At 51.4% G+C, this 16,273-nt stretch overlaps 1 protein-coding gene across 2 annotated transcripts in view; it reads left to right on the forward strand.

Annotated features, from left to right (window-relative positions):
- The window catches only part of PLXND1 (plexin D1), a 68,792-nt gene that overhangs the window by 12,420 nt on the left and 40,099 nt on the right, over positions 1-16,273 (forward strand). For both annotated transcript variants that reach the window (XM_038149025.1, XM_038149024.1), the window contains exons 2-8: positions 4,704-4,880; positions 7,718-7,849; positions 9,558-9,658; positions 10,325-10,454; positions 10,994-11,168; positions 12,568-12,676; positions 13,523-13,625. In XM_038149025.1, the coding sequence (XP_038004953.1) occupies positions 4,704-4,880; positions 7,718-7,849; positions 9,558-9,658; positions 10,325-10,454; positions 10,994-11,168; positions 12,568-12,676; positions 13,523-13,625 (927 nt within the window). The remainder of the gene's footprint in view (positions 1-4,703; positions 4,881-7,717; positions 7,850-9,557; positions 9,659-10,324; positions 10,455-10,993; positions 11,169-12,567; positions 12,677-13,522; positions 13,626-16,273) is intronic.

Genomic DNA, 16,273 nt, shown 5'->3' on the forward strand with positions numbered 1-16,273 from the left:
GGGATAGACCATTACTGGTGTCACATTAGTGACTCACAAAGTACCCTAGCCCAGGGCTGGCATTGTGCAAACGGGCAAAACACAGCAAAGCCCCCACCTCCTCGCTTGAGGAACTTGTCTAAGCAAACCAGAGTGCAAGTCTCACTTTAAGCCCTTTTTTTTTTGTTTTTCAAGAATGTCTGCTGTGCTGCGTGGATACTGTGCTGTTGGTAATTCTTGAGAAAAAATTGTCCAGATTCATTTTGCCAGAGATTCTCAGCCTGAGTGCCTTGACTGGCCACAAGTGCACATTGATTTGCCTCCTGTTGCCTAAAAAATGTGATGGGAAGTCTGAGGAGCTCTGTGCTAATGCCTGCCCTTGAGCGGCACTGCAGCTGGAGACTGCTTACATCTCAAGTGCCTCAACAGTGGAGTCCTCTTCTGAGAATGACATTTTCCTCCAGGCATCCCAAAAAGCCTGGTTTTGACAGGTCTGGTTGCGACACTGCAGCAGATAAACGAGTGATTGTGTGTACAAACTGCTGGGGGACGGGGAGCTCCGGGGGAATGCTGGGGGTGTGTGCTCGGTCTGGGCTCTGCCCAACACAGAGCAGGGCTTGTACTCTCCCTTAGCATAACGCAGCCAGGCTGGCTTGGCATCACTGGCTGCGTCCATTCTCCTATGCAATATTTCCCTGCTGGTTTGTAGCCTGTCCCTGCTGTTCAGTGCAAGTCTGTGTCCTGCTATTCTCTTCAGACAGTATCCTAATTATTCTGAATATTCGCTCTGCAGTCAGAAATTTCCCTGAGTCATACCTAAATGTTAATAAAAGCCTAATGGTTTATGTTAAGGAAGGCAAGAGATAAAACTAGAGCCCTTTTATCACAGCCTTTAATGGCCTGAAAATGTCAGTTGTGTGGGAGCAGCTGCCAAATTTTGAGCCTATGAAGATGATGGCTAAGTCCCACAAATCAACAAGTTTGGAGCGGATTATCCGATGCTGGCTGTGTCATTTTCCCAGGACTCCAGGCATGCTGGAAGCCAGCACTTTAATCCTCTCTGATACGAAGTCAGAGAGGGGCCGGGCTGCCTTCTTGCTCCGGAGCTGCTGCAGCGCAGCCAGCGTGGCCTCGTGGAGGGCAGGGGCTCTGGGCTTTCCTCTGCGCCGCAGCTTCTGAGTCACAAATTAGCCCCAGCTTTGCTTGAGAACTATTTTTAAGGTCACAAACACAGGATGCAGAAATCAGCTCATTTCATGGTTTTCCTGAGAGCTGCCTCACCACTCCTCTTCCTCCTTCTGTTTCCAACAGACTTCCTTCCCGAAGGGACATCCTGCATGCCCAGGGCTGGGGAGCTGTAATGGAAATTCTGGAAAATCGCTTTTTATGCTCCTTATAGGCCTGGGATAAAGAACTGAACTCACACTGTGAAGACAACTGAACTCTTGAGCTCTGATGTGGCTGGAAATCTTTTATCTCTGTCCCATTTTGTTTCTGCAGTCGCACTCAGGGGTTAATCTGAGTAACCATCCTCTTAGCTGTGGCCCCTTGATTTGAATTCATTTGCATCACTTGTGAAGTTTTGCAGCAATAGCACAAAGTGCAGCGTGCAGGGGCACAGCAGCGTGCTGCCCTCGTCCTGGCAGGGCAGAGCAGCTCAGCTGGTGCTGGCCGTGGCTGTGCCCAGCTTCGCCCAAGAGGCTCCTCAGCAGCGACAGAGGGGCAGAGTCTTGTGGGCAGGAGGTTTCGATCTGGAGCCAGCCCACGGTTCTGTGAGTTACTGAGTACCCAGTGCGTGTCAAAGAAAAATAGAGGCAATACAGTAAATGCCCACAGGGTGTTTTAAAATGAAGATTATAGAAAGAGATTGGTTTTGGAAGAAAACTTAACATTTGTTCTTTTCCCACTTCAGGATAGGGCAGCTTGATTTAAGAAGGAGTGAGATTTAACCCCTTCCACTTGTAGATGGCCTTCTATTCCATTCATCCAGTGCAATTCCCCAGCTGTGGTGACTGCCTGGTGCCTGCAGAAGGATGTGACTTGGCTGTATCCTGTTTATGATGGAGTTAGCTGTGCTCTGGGTGCTGTGGGGTACGGGTAGCAGCAGCACAGCATGTCATCCCCTCTTTGGACCCGGGAGAGGGAAATACCATATGTCTCCTACCCATCCGTTTGTTGGAAGATCTGATGTCATTTGAAGAAAGGTGTTTCAGAGGAAGGATGTGTGCAGCCAAAATAAAGCTTGGCCTGGGTTAGAATAGTTACATCCTGTTTATGATGGAAAACACTTTGCACTGACATGAGCTCTGAAATACATGATTTATAAGCAGGCAGGCGCTGCAGATAAGGGACTTCCTGTGATTTTGGCCACCTGTGAGAAGGAAGGGCCATGCCTTTCAGGCTGGCAGGCAGTGATGCTGGTCCCAGCTCCTGCACAGCTGCCATAGAGAGAAGGTGCTGAGCATCCCTTGAGGACCCAGGTGGCTGGAGATGCCTCTGTGCCTCAGTTTCCCTGCAGGAAAGAGCCTTGTAAGCTTCAGGTGGTGATATTCTTAAAGAGTAATGAAGAAGAGCTAGAGATAATCATCCTTAAGACAAGTAAATAACCCCAAGTGAATTTCTAAATAGCTGTTTGTGAAGGGAAGGAATCATTAAATCAGAAATATGAATGGCTTGCCATGTCCTCTGTATAGCATAAAAAAGAGTTGTGTGGCCCAGTTACAGAGAAAACATTTAAGAATTTGGGCTGTGATTTTATTTTTTACTAGAATGAAATGCAGTAAAACTGCAAAATGCATTTAGCATTGCATCCACAAACTTGATCCTTTCGTCTTGGTCCCCTAAGAGCAGAGCTACAGCCGCATTTGGCACTCATCTGAGCAGAGGAAGTTTTTCACATCAGGCTTTGTTACTCCGTGTCTGGCACAGCCAGTGGTGGCCACAGGCTCTGGTGGGGCACAGGGGACCAAGGTCAGGGTGGTTTTGGAGAAGACCCAGCCTGTCTCTAGTGGCACTGCGGCTGTGCCAGCCCAGCAGCACCGATATGAGCCCTGGATGTGTCTGCAGCAGCACGGTCCCTGTGGGCAGGGGAGCGTGCTCTTGTGCTGCTGAGGGGTGTGACTGCTCTGCTGGGTGGCCCGAGCTGTTTGCTGACCAGCTGCCACAATGCACCGAGGGCTGGCTGGCACCCGCAGCTCCTGGTGAGGTTTGCTGCTGTCCTCTACGTGCGAGGCAGAGGAGTGGGCAGTGCCATGGCCTGCAGTCCCCGTGCTGACTGCTCCCTGGACCCGTCGTGGCCACGACAGGGAGGTCCCTGACCCCTGAGGGCGTCTGTCTGGGGCTTCGTTTCTTCTTCTGGTGCAAGGGCACCATCCCTTGCTTATGCATACAGAGCCCCATCACTTTGCATTCCCTTTGGGCTTTAGCATGTTTCTTCCCCACTTCTCCCCAGGAATGTGTTGCTGTGGTGTGGCACCAACCCAAGACACCTGGTGGCTTGGGGGCAGATGGGCATGAGGCAAGAGTTGCACCCCGAGGTGGGATGACCCTGCAGAGAGACCTTGCCCATTCTCACCCTCCTGTTGCAGAGCCTGAAGATTTGCTTAATCTTCTGAACTGTCTGGAGAGAGGAGAGAGCCAAAGCTTTAGCCTGGTTCTGTTAATGAAATAGTGATGATGACTAGGGAATTAGTATCCAGGCCCTGGTGTAGCCCAGGGAGGAAGGACTGTGCTGAACAGGCTGGTGGTCACCTTGTGCCTGATAGAAATTGCATTCCCATTCCCTGACAGACACAGATCCCTGCATTTATTCTGCGTAAATTCAGAATTCTGTCAGCTTCTGTGGCAGTGCTGTCTGCCTGATGACTGGATTCAGAAAGGCACAAATGTGCTTTGTCCTTGGGGTGTGGGCTGCAACCTTGCAGGCATCTCTTTCTGGAATTTTGTACAGGCACCTCCCACAAGTGGGGCTTGGACTGTGCACAGGTGACCTGCAGATACCTGCTGCTGCTGGAATGCCAGCCCTGCCAAGGAGTGTGACAGTGGGGTCACAGTGTCCCCCAGGCTGAACCTGGGGTGACACTGTGGATGACGTGGTAATGGCCCTTGAAACGTGCTCATCATGTGGAGGGCTCCAGCTGCACCTGCTGCAGCTCAGAAAAGCTGCTGCGGGAGTGACTGCAGGTGAATTGTTGGCAGTGAGACTTTTGTGATGTTCAGGCATTGTTGAATCCATCCAAGCTGTCTGAGCAGAAATTACATGAGAATCTCAGAGGATTTGGAGTGAGGGGTCATAAATCTTGGGTGCATCTTGGCAGGGTAGTAGGAATGTGAGGCATCAGTTCCTCTTGTAAGTGCTGCTGTCATGCAGCAAATGCACTAATTAGTTTAGCACAGGAGAGTCAAGTCTGTTGTCTTGCTTTCGGCCAAACAAGTCAGATGCCTGCTCATAGACACAGGTCAATGACAAGTCCTTAACCAGTGCCTTTGCCCCTTGGCAGCTGATGGGGAATGGATGTGGAAGCCCTGCTACCAGCCTTGTGCCAGCCCTTGGGGTCAGCTCAGCAGCCAGGGCCAGCTGCATTTTCCCGCTCTGCGGCTCAGCAGTGAGGGGCTCTAGGAAGGCAGAGCAGACTCTGAGAAGTGTGTCCCCAGTGCTCCTGCGGGGGCGGCACGGGAGCACGCTGGTGCTGGTGCAGCCCGCTGATGTCTGTGTCTCTCCCCAGCTGCAGCCGGAGCAGCTGGACTGCGGCGCCGCGCACCTGCAGCACCCCCTGGCCATCGTGAACCCCGTCACAGCCAGCCCCGTCTTCACCTACGGCGGCCTGACTGCCGTGGCCGTGGCCAGCGTCAACAACTACACCGTGGTGTTCCTGGGCACGGCCAGTGGAGGACTCCTGAAGGCAAGTGGGGCTCGGCAGCAGGGCTGGGGACAGGGTGGGTGTCGCGGCTCCCCCTTCCAGTACCTCTGCTCTGCCCAGGGGATGACATCTGTTGTCTACTTGCTTCGAGCACCTGCTTCCTTCAGGCAATGAAGAAGCCATTGGGTACTGCATGGCCTGGACAGTGATACACGCTGCCTGATGACTGGTGGCTGCTAATCACTGCTCGGGGCTGCCATGTGAACAGGATGTTTCTGATAAACCCTAAGCTGAAAATGCTATTGTGCAGCATTGAATTATAAATTAATTTTATTAAACTATTTTATTAATTGTATTAATATAATTTAAAAACAATATTATTATATACACAAAGTAATATAATTTTAATTACAATGTTTTGTTATTATTTTAATTGTTGAAGTTATTAAAATTATTAAAAGCTCTTCTAATAAGTTCTCCCTCTGAGGTGCTGACTTTTGAAGACTCCATGTAGACAGGGGAATCAGAAAGAGATTCTTCTTCACAGCTGAATCCAAAGCAGGTGTGAACCCTTGGTGGAGTCTGTTCTAAATAACATGTAAGAGGTGATGCAGGGTGAGGCAATGCCCCAGCTCTGCAGCCAGGACACGAGGCCAAGCTCTCAGTAACCTTAGTGCTTGAAGTTTGCCAGAGAAAGTTTTGATTCCAGGCAGGCACAGCAGTCTGGTAAACTGCCAGTATCAAAAGTCCATAGAGAAGAGGGGGAAAAGGCCTGGAGCAGAGACAGCTGATACCTGCTTTATCTCTGCCTGGGGGGACTGATGCATAATGTGGAATACTGGATCAAAACACTTGGATGGAAGAAAACTTGCCCAGTTTTTTCCCTCGCATCTCAGTGCTCCTGGCAGAAATGTGGGAACAATCACAGAGAGGCTCCCTGCTTTGATTTTTGCCCACAGGGGCAGGTAATTTGTGAGGATGGGAGGGAGCTGGCGTTGGGCCAGGCGCAGCGGGCTGGGGGGCACATGCCACACGCAGAGCAGCCTGTTCACACGGCATTAACAGCTCTGCTCCATTATCATCTCGGAGAGACCAGCCTTATCTGCAGTGCCTCCATTAGGGAGAGGCTCCTGGCTACCCTGTGCTGGGATAATTTGCTCAGATAGCTGTAATCTAATTCTACAACACAGCCGCATAGCCAGAAGCCCTTCTACCTTTGGGGCTCCTTGGCACGGGACACAAGGCACTTCGCGTGAGCAAATCGTTCAGATTTGTTGCCTGAGAAAAGACAGCAGAGGGACAGAAAGAGTGCTTGCCCAGCTCCTGCCAGCAGCAATTAGGGCTACCAGGGGCATGTATGGCGAATTAACACAATTCTGGCTGCAGACAGGCATTTGGTGAGGACCAATCCAGCCATCATGAGAGGGTCAGCAGTGCTTGGGCAGCACAGCCGGGGCAAGGCATGCCAGGGTGGGAGGGAGGGGTCTCTCCTGATGTGTGCAGATGTGGAAGTGCAGTGTGGAGGCAGACGAGTGCTGTGCTCCCACCAGCACCCAGGGCAGTCCGTGTCCTCCAGCCCACCCCAGCCTGCTCCCCTGCTGCTCCAGACCTGGTGGTCGCTGCCCCTCTGTGCTGCTGTGGGGGCTCTCCCCCAGAGCCTGCAGCCCCCTGGAATCCAGGGAAATTGCCTGTGTGAAGAGGGTGTAGGGTGAACATGCCCAGGAGGCAGAGGGAGCCAGACACAGGTGTCTGCAAACAGCCACGTGGAGCACATCTCAGCAGCCAGGGAGAGAGGATGCAGTGGGGAATGTCAGGGCTCAGGTCATGGGTAATACCAGGGAAATAATTTAGCTTCTGGCTAGCTGGCTTTTAAAATGGTCACAGTGATAGTAGCCTTTTTCTGCACAGCTCTCTGTGCTATGTTTCTTAGCAGAGAGAAGCCTGAGCCTGTGCTGTCATACTGGGGTGTGTCAGTGCTGCTCTAGTGTAAGAATTAATTAACCTATGTTAATTAATTAATCCACATTTAGAGAACAGAGGCACACTTGGTCATTACAATTATTCCTTCCCTTGCTGGTAAGAAGGCCAGAATTTTCCTCACTCCCTTTCTGTTTTAAGCTGAAAAGTGACTGTCACGAGAAATTGTGTAGCCTCATTGTTATTTCCTCTCAGCAATGCCACATTTAATTTACTGAATTTTCAAGTCAAATGCCAAGACATTCAGAGAACTGAAAGGCAGGCTGATGCTCTGCAGCCTCCTCCATCACTGCCAGCACTTCGGCTGGTGATCCATGAGGCAAGGTAGGACTTGGCACTCTCGTGGCAGCTGCCGTGGTCTTCTGAAGTCAGCAGGGATAGAAGCTTCTTCTGGCTGGGAGTGACAGCACTTATTTTTCAAATATGCAGGGAGCAGGAGATGCCATGCTGCACAGCCCTGTTGCTGATTTTCACTGTTTTTCATTAAGTTTTGGAAACTCGATGTTCTCTGTACAGAATGTGAGTATGCGAGGCCTGAAGGCTGGTGCCACTTGCATGGGTAACACATGCTGTGCCCGTTGGATGAAGCTGTGCAGGGGTAGAGCCTCCAACCAGACTCTTTCCAGAGGCAGCCCCTCAGAGGGGCCAGGGACAGCGAGGGTCCTGCATCACTGAGCAGGGCTGGGGCTTTCTGGGCCGTGCCATGCCTGCCCAGAGACACAGAGCTGACTTTCCAGGAAAGCTCTGTGTGTGCAGCCTGCAAAGTGTGCAGAGATTACAGGGTTTGACAACTGGGGGCACCACTGAATACCACTCTGGTTTTTATTTATAACCAAGGAGAAATAATCTTCTGCCCTTAGTGATTGAAAATGGTCTCAGTGAGTGGCCTCTTCTCTCTGCAGATAAACCTGGACAGCACGATGAAGGTTATTAGCAGGAGATCCATTTCGGTGGCTTACGGAGAGCCTGTCCATCCCATCATGCAGTTTGACCCTTCTGATTCCACTTACCTCTACCTGATGACCTCTTACCAGGTGAGATCTTCAGTCCTCAACAAAACAGTTCTTGGAGCACAGCATGCATTTATTTAGCTCAGAGCTGGGAACAGAAAGGGACAATAAGGTTTTCTTTAAAGGTGAGAGCCAAGGTGTTCAGGGCTTTGGCTGTCACTGGGCTTTCTGGGGGGGTGCCTATGCATTTTCCTGTGCTGGGTAGTAACACCATGCAGCCCAACTTATCAGGTCTTTGTGGTGGTCAGGTAAAAAGAAGAGTGAAAGATACTGAAACAGATTGCACTTACGGGAGTGCAGAAATAAGCACAGAAATAAGCAAAGGTTGTTCCTGTACAGAAACCCCAAAATGACAGTACATGGTTTTTGGGGAGGCTTTCAGGAGATCCTACAGACAAAAAGTCTGCCTGTCAGAAGTGGTCCCTGGGGAGGTTTCTGCTCAGTGCTTGGCAGGAGGGCTCTGCAGAGACCTGGAGATCTGCAGCAGGTACAGACAGGCGCTCCCATCCCCATCAAGCTAAGAGTAGGAAGATGAGAGCTGAGTGCTCCAGGCACTGAGGGTTTGTCCTGAATTACATTTGAATCTGTCAAAACAGATGCACATCCCCAAATGTTACATGTTGCATTTGTATTTTCCGAGCTCTAATTCCCTGCAGATTGGTCATTATCATTTCACAGACCCCTCCCAGGAAGCCTCTTTAGCTGATGGCTCTGACAGTCTCATCTCAGCCCCTGGCTGGGCTGTGCCCTCCACTCGGGCTGATCACACAACTGGTGTGGTGCTCGTGGTGCCTCCTCTGGCTGCTTCTTTCCCAATAAATCTGATGAGTTAGTTTCTCTTTGGTGGAGAGAGCACCCTGGGAAGCTCCCCAGGAGCTTGACAGGGTTGGGGTGGGGTGCTGAGCCCCGCAGGGCTGGGGAACAGTGAGGTGCTGTGAGTGAAGTGGGGCTCTGGCCAAGGAGCCTGCAGCCTGGAGTGTGCTTGCCTGGTGGGAGCTCAGGGCTCTTGGCACCTCACATTTTCAGTCCCCACTGTTCCAAACCACTCAGGTTTCCTTCCCAAATGTTTAGAGATCAAAGGGGGAGAGAGCAGAAACCAACACATGCTTTCCCTTCCAACTGCTCCTGCCAAGTGAGTCCCCAGAGGTACTTTGATTTTTTCACAAATCAAGGTTTCCAGAGTGGTGCTGCTTTCTGATCTTTGTGTAAACAGCCAGAGAGTGCTGGGCTGTGTCTGGAGAGGAGCTTTCTGCAGGTCTGGGTGAGAGCTTTTCACAGAGAGGGACAAGCTGTAAAGCTATGTCCATCTGACACCTCTGAAAGGTGTGGTGTCACGTTCTGTAGCCTGGTCTCACATGGCACCAGCTGAAAAGGAGCAGCTCAGCCCAGCCTAGCCCAGCTCAGCTCAGCTGGCTGCAAACCCTGTGGTTTCCCGAGCCCTAGGGCATCATTCCTGTCTTGAGGCCTGTGACCCCTGGCTTGGACAGGCTCCAGGGGCCCCCAGTGGGCAGCAGGTGTCTTCTTGGGCTCGTCCCCATGCCAGGTGGCCGAGGCACAGCTCCAGCTTCCAAGCCATGCCAGGGCTTGCTGCTGGCGAGCTCGCTGCAGGGGAAGGAGCAGCCCGAGGCGCTGGTGTCCTGTCTCCAGCTGCGCCTGGCCGAGCTGCCAGCCCCGGCCGGGGGTTCCTGTGGGGCTGTGCCACGTTGGGAGCAGCTGTGCTGTTGTCGTGCAGATGACACGGGTGAAGGTGGCTGCCTGCAGCCAGTACTCGACGTGCGCGGAGTGCCTGGCCGCCGCTGACGCCTACTGCGGGTGGTGCACGATGGAGACCAGGTAGGACCCGCCGTGTCCTGGGCGTGCAGCCTGCCCTTGGCCCTCAGCCTGGGCCAGAGTTTCTGGTGCCTCCTGTATCTCCCCACAGTCACACTACCAACAGTCTTTTCCCATTCCTTACAAAATACGGGCTGTTAGAAACTATTGCATGTGGCCCAGAGGGTTGGGATGCTCTTCAGAGCCAAGGTTTCACCACAGCTGCAGTGTCATGCCACAGGCAGCTGCCAGTGCAAAGAATCTCTTGCAGGTGTCAAACCATGGGACTGGGAGAACGCACACCCTGTCAAAGTCCATGTTTTGCCCCTGCAGATCTCATCTACCAGTAGAAGACAATCACATGCAAAAGGCATATTCAAAATTAGATTCCACCTTTGCAAACTGAAGATGTTGGACAAAATGCCATCCTCTCCTCCTGAGTTTGGGTTCAGCTGGCCTTTTCCTGCCTTCCTCAATCCTACTGCTCCACTGGTGCTGTGGGAGTACATGTTTTTATCATGGCAAACAGACACTTAAACCGTAGCAGCAAATGTTAAGGCTTAGCTGCAAGGATGAAGGAGAAAGATACAGGCACAAGATTTTCTCAGGAGCTTCCCTCACAAGGAATTAAACATTTTTATCACCTGTTTTAAAACTCACCAACCACAAGCTGTTCCTCTGTTCATGCAGGTGTTCTCTGCAGCATGAGTGCACCAACTTCACAGGGGCCAACTTCTGGGCGAGTGTGAGTGAAGGAGTGCAGCAGTGCCCTTCCATGACCATCCTGGAGCCCGAGATCAACATTGACAAAGAGAACCCGGTGCGTTTGCTGCCCGTTCCAAATCAGTCCCCGGCAGGGTGCACAGAGCCCCTGCCTGCTCCCAGGGCAGGTAGCCACCCGTGCTCCTGCCCGTGGCCTGGGTGTGGGTCAGGGGATGCTGAGCTCTGCTGCGTGCTGCTGCATCAGCCCAAGGCTCCCGGGGAGCAGGGGTGGCCTGCTGCACCCCAGAGCCTGAGCCAGCTGGATGCCAAATCTGCAGGGAAACAGCACCCAGAGCTGAGCCTACAGACAGAAACCACCCAGAGCTGCTGCACCAAACACACGGGGGAGGGTCGCAAAATTTCAAACACAATCAGCTGCAGACAGCAGAGTAAACTCATTTCCTGGTTTTGTATTGTTGCTATTTTAAAGTATTTTAATTATATTTTAAAAGTTTCTATAAAAATATTGTTTGTTTCAAGACAGACCCTGTCTGTGGGCTTGTTTTGGAGTTGCCTATCTCTGAAAAGCTTCTAAAATGTTGACAATTTCTAAATATAATTTTCTGTGATAATAGCTGACTTTTTTGTCTAATGTAGGCCCTGATAATACAAATAAATGGAACTATCCCGAACTTGAATGGAACAAATATTTCATGTGACTATGGAAACAACATCCTCACGGTAGCCAGAGTTGCTGGGGATTATGTAAACCAATTTATTTATTGCAGTTTGCTTCCACACGAGAAATATCCAGCATTTCCAGATGACCAAGGTATGCAGAGGCAAACAAGATGTGTTCCTTCTAACCACTTTTGTGGACATAGTTTTTCGTAGGCTTTATTTATTTTTTCAGTTGTGTGTGCAGTTAAGACATACAGGGAGGAAAAGCCCGAAGCTGTGTCTGTTTTACAGGGCATATGACTCTGAAGCGTAGGAGTTCCACCATCTTTACATGAATTGATAGTATTTCAAAACTATCCATTTTTGTTTTAAACATCAGAATTTAAATGCCAGTTCATGTACTTATTTTTATCTGTTTTGAGCTTCTGCTTTAGATGTAGTGTGTACTAAGCCAAAAATGTTTTAGCCCTGGTCAAATAATGTAGTTTTTTATATTGATATTTTCAATTGCTTTGTTCAATTTCCCTCCAAAACACACGCTGCCTTTCAGGAGAAGCTCTGGAGGAAGCGCGAGTGGGTACCTAAAGGAGCTCAGGAACTCTCAGCCCCATTTTGCAATCAAAAGCAGCCAGAGGTGTCCGGGGTCCCCTGCCCTCCAGAGGAGATGGATGAGGCTGGAGTCAGCTGAGCTGCTGGCTGGGCTGAGCTGAGCAGATCTGAGCATGGCTCAGCGATGCATCAGCCCCTCGCAGTGCCGTGGGAGAAGTTTGGTGCTTTAGTCCAGGCTCGAGGGCTTGTACAGTTTTCATCCTTCAAGCCTGGAGTGAATGTGCTATTGAGGATGGCTGACTCCAGTAAGGGGAGAATTAGCTAGTCCTTTTGAAAATTCCACTTTTGCTAGGCCCATTTGTAAAGCTGCATTGCTTTCGTCCCAAACTATCCAAAGAATGGGAGATCATTAACTGCTCTGTATTGTTGGTTTCAGCAATGTCCAAATGAATTTCTGGAATCCAGTGCACTGATTTATTGTCTGTACTCTGAAAGAGGCATTGTTTCTTCTCCCTGGTGCTTATATGGCAAAATGGCAAAGAAAAAAGAAAAATGGGCAATTTTGGGGGGAGGGAAGGTAGTATGGTGTGTTGAGCAGCCAAAAAAGGGGTTTCCACTCTGCAGGTTTGTTGGCACAGGGAAAGTGAGCGGGATTTTAAAACATGATAACTAACATGTTTTAATTACCACATTTTAAAAATTACAGTTTAGCACCAACTGTACGTGAAGACAATAATTAAATCTGCTAATTAACACTTGCATAACATGCTGGAATTTTGTGCTGAAAGTCACCATGTTCTTTTTTGTGAGACCAAAGTGCTGATTTAGGAGGGAAGAGCTGAATGTCAGAGGAGAAAGGATGACTGGTCCAAGCTCGGAGGAAGCCCTAGAGAAAACAAATCATATTTAGCCCTTGTTTTCCCAAGGGTCTCTTGTCTACTGAGTGTGGGTGTGAGCAAGGGGCTGTTGCAACCCAATATTCTTTGGCTTGATTTTTTCAGACCACGTGGTCGTCGAAACTTCTCTCCGGGTCAACAACAAAAACATAATCCGGGCCAATTTCACCATCTATGATTGCAAAAGGATTGGGAACATTTACCCGAAGAGAGCGTAAGTGACCCCAGTGTGCAGGCAGGGGCTGGTAGGGCGGGGGTGGCCCTGGGGTGACAACGGTGGGGCAGTTTGAAGCTGGGAGGGTGCCAGCACAAAGCTGGGCGAGGCTTCTCCTGTGTGGGGTTCATGGGGGAGCTCAGCTCCTGCGAGTAGGCGGCTGGGGGCCTGGGCAGGATTTGGCAGGATCGTGGGAGATGCGATGCCAGAGGAGGGTCCTCAAGCCATCTGGACATGTTGGGTTTCTTTTAAACATAAATAATATTTTTATATGAAGCTTGTTCTGTTAACCCTTTAGCAGCAGACGTGGCCTCCCCAGCAATCTGTGGGCGTAGGGGAAGGGAGGGTCATGCTCTCTTGCTCCTGCCAGCCCTGGGTGGGAGCAGTCACACACCCCCATCAGTGTGAGGGGGCTCTAGTGGCACACACCAAAACTCATCCGCCTCTCAGGAGCTTGACATCAGGACCTGACCACAGGGCCTGCCAGTGCTCCTATGTCTGTGTAAACAGCAGGGAGAGTCTTGGTCAGGTCCAGCCTGCCAGGCTCCTCAGAGAGACAGATGAGGGGAAAGGGCATTTTTTGGGGAAAAACGTTTTTTGCTAAGCAGGGGAAGGTGGCTCTTAGTCTGCCATGGTCTGAGGCCAGGCAGGGATGCCTGGGGGTGATGGGCTTTGGCCACATCCCCTGCCAGCTCCCAGGGAGAGGAGAGGGTAATCCAGCCTTTGCCCTGGGTTTTTCTAGGCACCATTAAAGGGTGAACAGTGTGAAGATGGGTTGCAGGGCTGAGATGTGGCCCTGTGAGCAACCTATACTCTGCTTTCCTCACCTTGCCTTTGCCATTTCAGGTGCACCAGCTGCCTCTCAGCCAGGTGGAAGTGTCACTGGTGCCCCTCCACCTACAGCTGCGTCTCCAACGGCTCTCAGTGCGAGGATGCTCTGCGGATGGAGGTGAGGATTGCCCAGTGCTGCTCGGGCTCCGAGCCTCCCCCAGCAGTGGCCAGCACTCTCTGGCCGTGGCTTGTGCCCTGCGGGGCTGGGGCACCCTCCTCAGCTGGCGTTCAGGAGGGGGATGTGTGTGGGGGCAGGCACCGTGCCGTGCTGTGCCGAGGCCTGTGCGGAGGCCGGCTCAGGGATTCAGCTGTCCTGGTGCCTCCTGTGGGCTCCATCTCTTGGCTTTCCATGACTTCTCATACCTGGAGCAGTGCTGCTCTTTCTCCACATCCTGGGCTGCTCGGGTTTGAGTACAAGAAGCAGCAGCCATACTCCACCATTCCCTTAGCTCTGACTCGAGGTTGCTTTATGTCAGTAATGTGCTGGGGCTCCACTGGGGTGCTCACCCAGAGGAGAAAATCACCCCTTTCCAAATTGCAGCTTTAATACCCAGAGGCTCAGAGTGTTCCTACTACTGAAGTTTAACTTGAAGTTAATTTAAATACAATGGGCCTTTTAGCAATCAATCTGCTCTAGATCCAAGCCAAGCATTTACACTGTAAATTGAATATCCCTTTTGCACCTCTGCTCTCAACTCGGGTCTCCAGTGTTCCCCATGCTCATCATCGAGAGGAGTTTGGCCCCGTGTCAGATGTCCCACCCTCACTCTCAGGCTGAGCCCAGGGCCAGCCCTGGCATCCACTCTCCTCCAGGGGGGAGGAGTGCAGAGCATGGGAGTGGAGCCCAAGCCTCCACTCACAGCTCCAGATCCTGTTAGTCCCTGGGAAACGGGGATGGAAAGTCCCTGCCTGGTGGCAGCTTCCAGCATCACAGGGCAGTGTGCTGGGGTCAGCTGTGCCTGCCTGTGCACACCCAGGTGTTCTGGGGAAGCATCCTCCTCTTTGTCCGCTTGACAGATTTCAGTGTCTGGCATTTTCTCTGGCTGCCTGGATGGGTGCTGGGAAGTTGAAAACCATCCTGATGGTTGCTCCTGTTGGGTGTCTGTCCTGTGCCAGAGCCTGGGGAACCCTGCAGGGCACACGCTGGCTGCTGGGCAGTGAGTGCTCATGCTGTGCGTGCTGCTGGGCACTGCTGTGCTGCTACTGCCAGGGACTTGGGGGTGTCAGTTTCAGCAGTGACACTGGGTGACATCAGGGCTGTGGGGTCTCCTGGGGACTGCCCTGGGTTAGTCCTCGATTAGCAAAGGACTAACTTCCTTGGATCTTCTGCTCCAGAGGTACAGCTGGGCTGGATGCTGACCTGCTTGGGCATGTTTGTTTTCTCTCTGTGCCTCCTGCTGATCCCGTGAGCAGGAGAGGTGCTCTGTAGCCCTGGAAACACGGTGCTTTCATCGTGCAGTTGGAGCTTTTGGTAAACAAACCATCGCTGGTGCGGCTGCACCTGAGCATGCTCTGCAGGGAAAGCTGCATGCTCCTGCTCCATCCGCAGCATCTTGGACATTCCGCCCGTTGCCTCCGATCCAGATGTGAAGGATATAGTCAGCTGGAAGCTCTATTTCTGGTGTCTTGTGAACAGCAGGAGAAGGGGCTGCAAGATGACAAGTTAATCAGCCCTCTAAAGTGTATTTCTCTGGGAAGCTGTGCCAGCTCTGGTGACATGCAAGGACTCACTAGGCCAGGGGAGGTTTTGCTTGAAATCATAGCTGTGCTGATTTTATTTTAACTCTTTTTATTTCCTTGGAAGAGGCTTGGGACTGAAATCTCTCTCCAATTGTTTGCTTTGCTGTTTTGCTTCCCTTATCACATTCATCTCTGTTATTTAATCTCTTTGTTTAGACAGCACCAACTATGCTTCATTAGATGAGTGTCCTGACAAAAGTTAAATATTTTCTCCACAGTCAGAGAGACACTTCCAGGTAGTTCCCTGACCCCTATCTTCGTCTGGGGAAGGCAGGAGAGAAATCTCCCCCTCACTGCACGTCCCGTCCCAGGGATGTGTCCAGCTGCAGGGATGTGTCTGGACAGGCTTCCTAGCACTGGGAGGGCAGGCTCAGCCTCTCCTTGGAGCAGCAGCAGCACTGGCATCAGTGGAGCCACAGCAGGATAACCTTTAATGCAAGCGAGAGGAAATCTTGCCTGCTGCAAAGGATTCTGCATAATGGACTGAGTATTTTGTTGTCTTTTACCCCAATGGCTCCACTGTCACAGGCATTACTCTGGATGTACCCTGGGGCCATGCACAATCTGGCTTCATTTTTGCTGTAGTTTTGCAGTGTGATTTACGTCTCATGAGAGAACAGGACGGGTTTGTCACATAGACTGGAATTCTGAGTCAGCTCCAGTGTCTGAGGCATCCATTTAAAACAAGAACAAAAGTAAGGAGACAGATGACCTTTTAAAATAATTTTTCAGCTTCATTTAAGCCTTTCACTGCAGCTGCCCTACTACTGCAGCCCCTCAGTGAAGCCCCTGCAGTTGCTCACACCCTCTGTCCGTGCACACGCAGCCTGTGCGTGCTGCTGTGCAGGATGGACACCCTGGGGCACAGGCTCTGCAGGTGCTGGCAGGAGTGAGCAAGGCAATGGCTGCAACAGGGCTCACAGGGGTGGCAGAGGGTCAGGTGGCAGTGCCTCCTTTCAGAGTTATTCTGGCCCTGTCATGGCCAGAGTGGCAGCTGAGGTGCAGGTACACGGTCACTGTGCACCT

This window comes from Motacilla alba, chromosome 12 (assembly GCF_015832195.1).
Source record: "Motacilla alba alba isolate MOTALB_02 chromosome 12, Motacilla_alba_V1.0_pri, whole genome shotgun sequence".
Classification (NCBI taxonomy): Eukaryota; Metazoa; Chordata; class Aves; order Passeriformes; family Motacillidae; genus Motacilla; species Motacilla alba.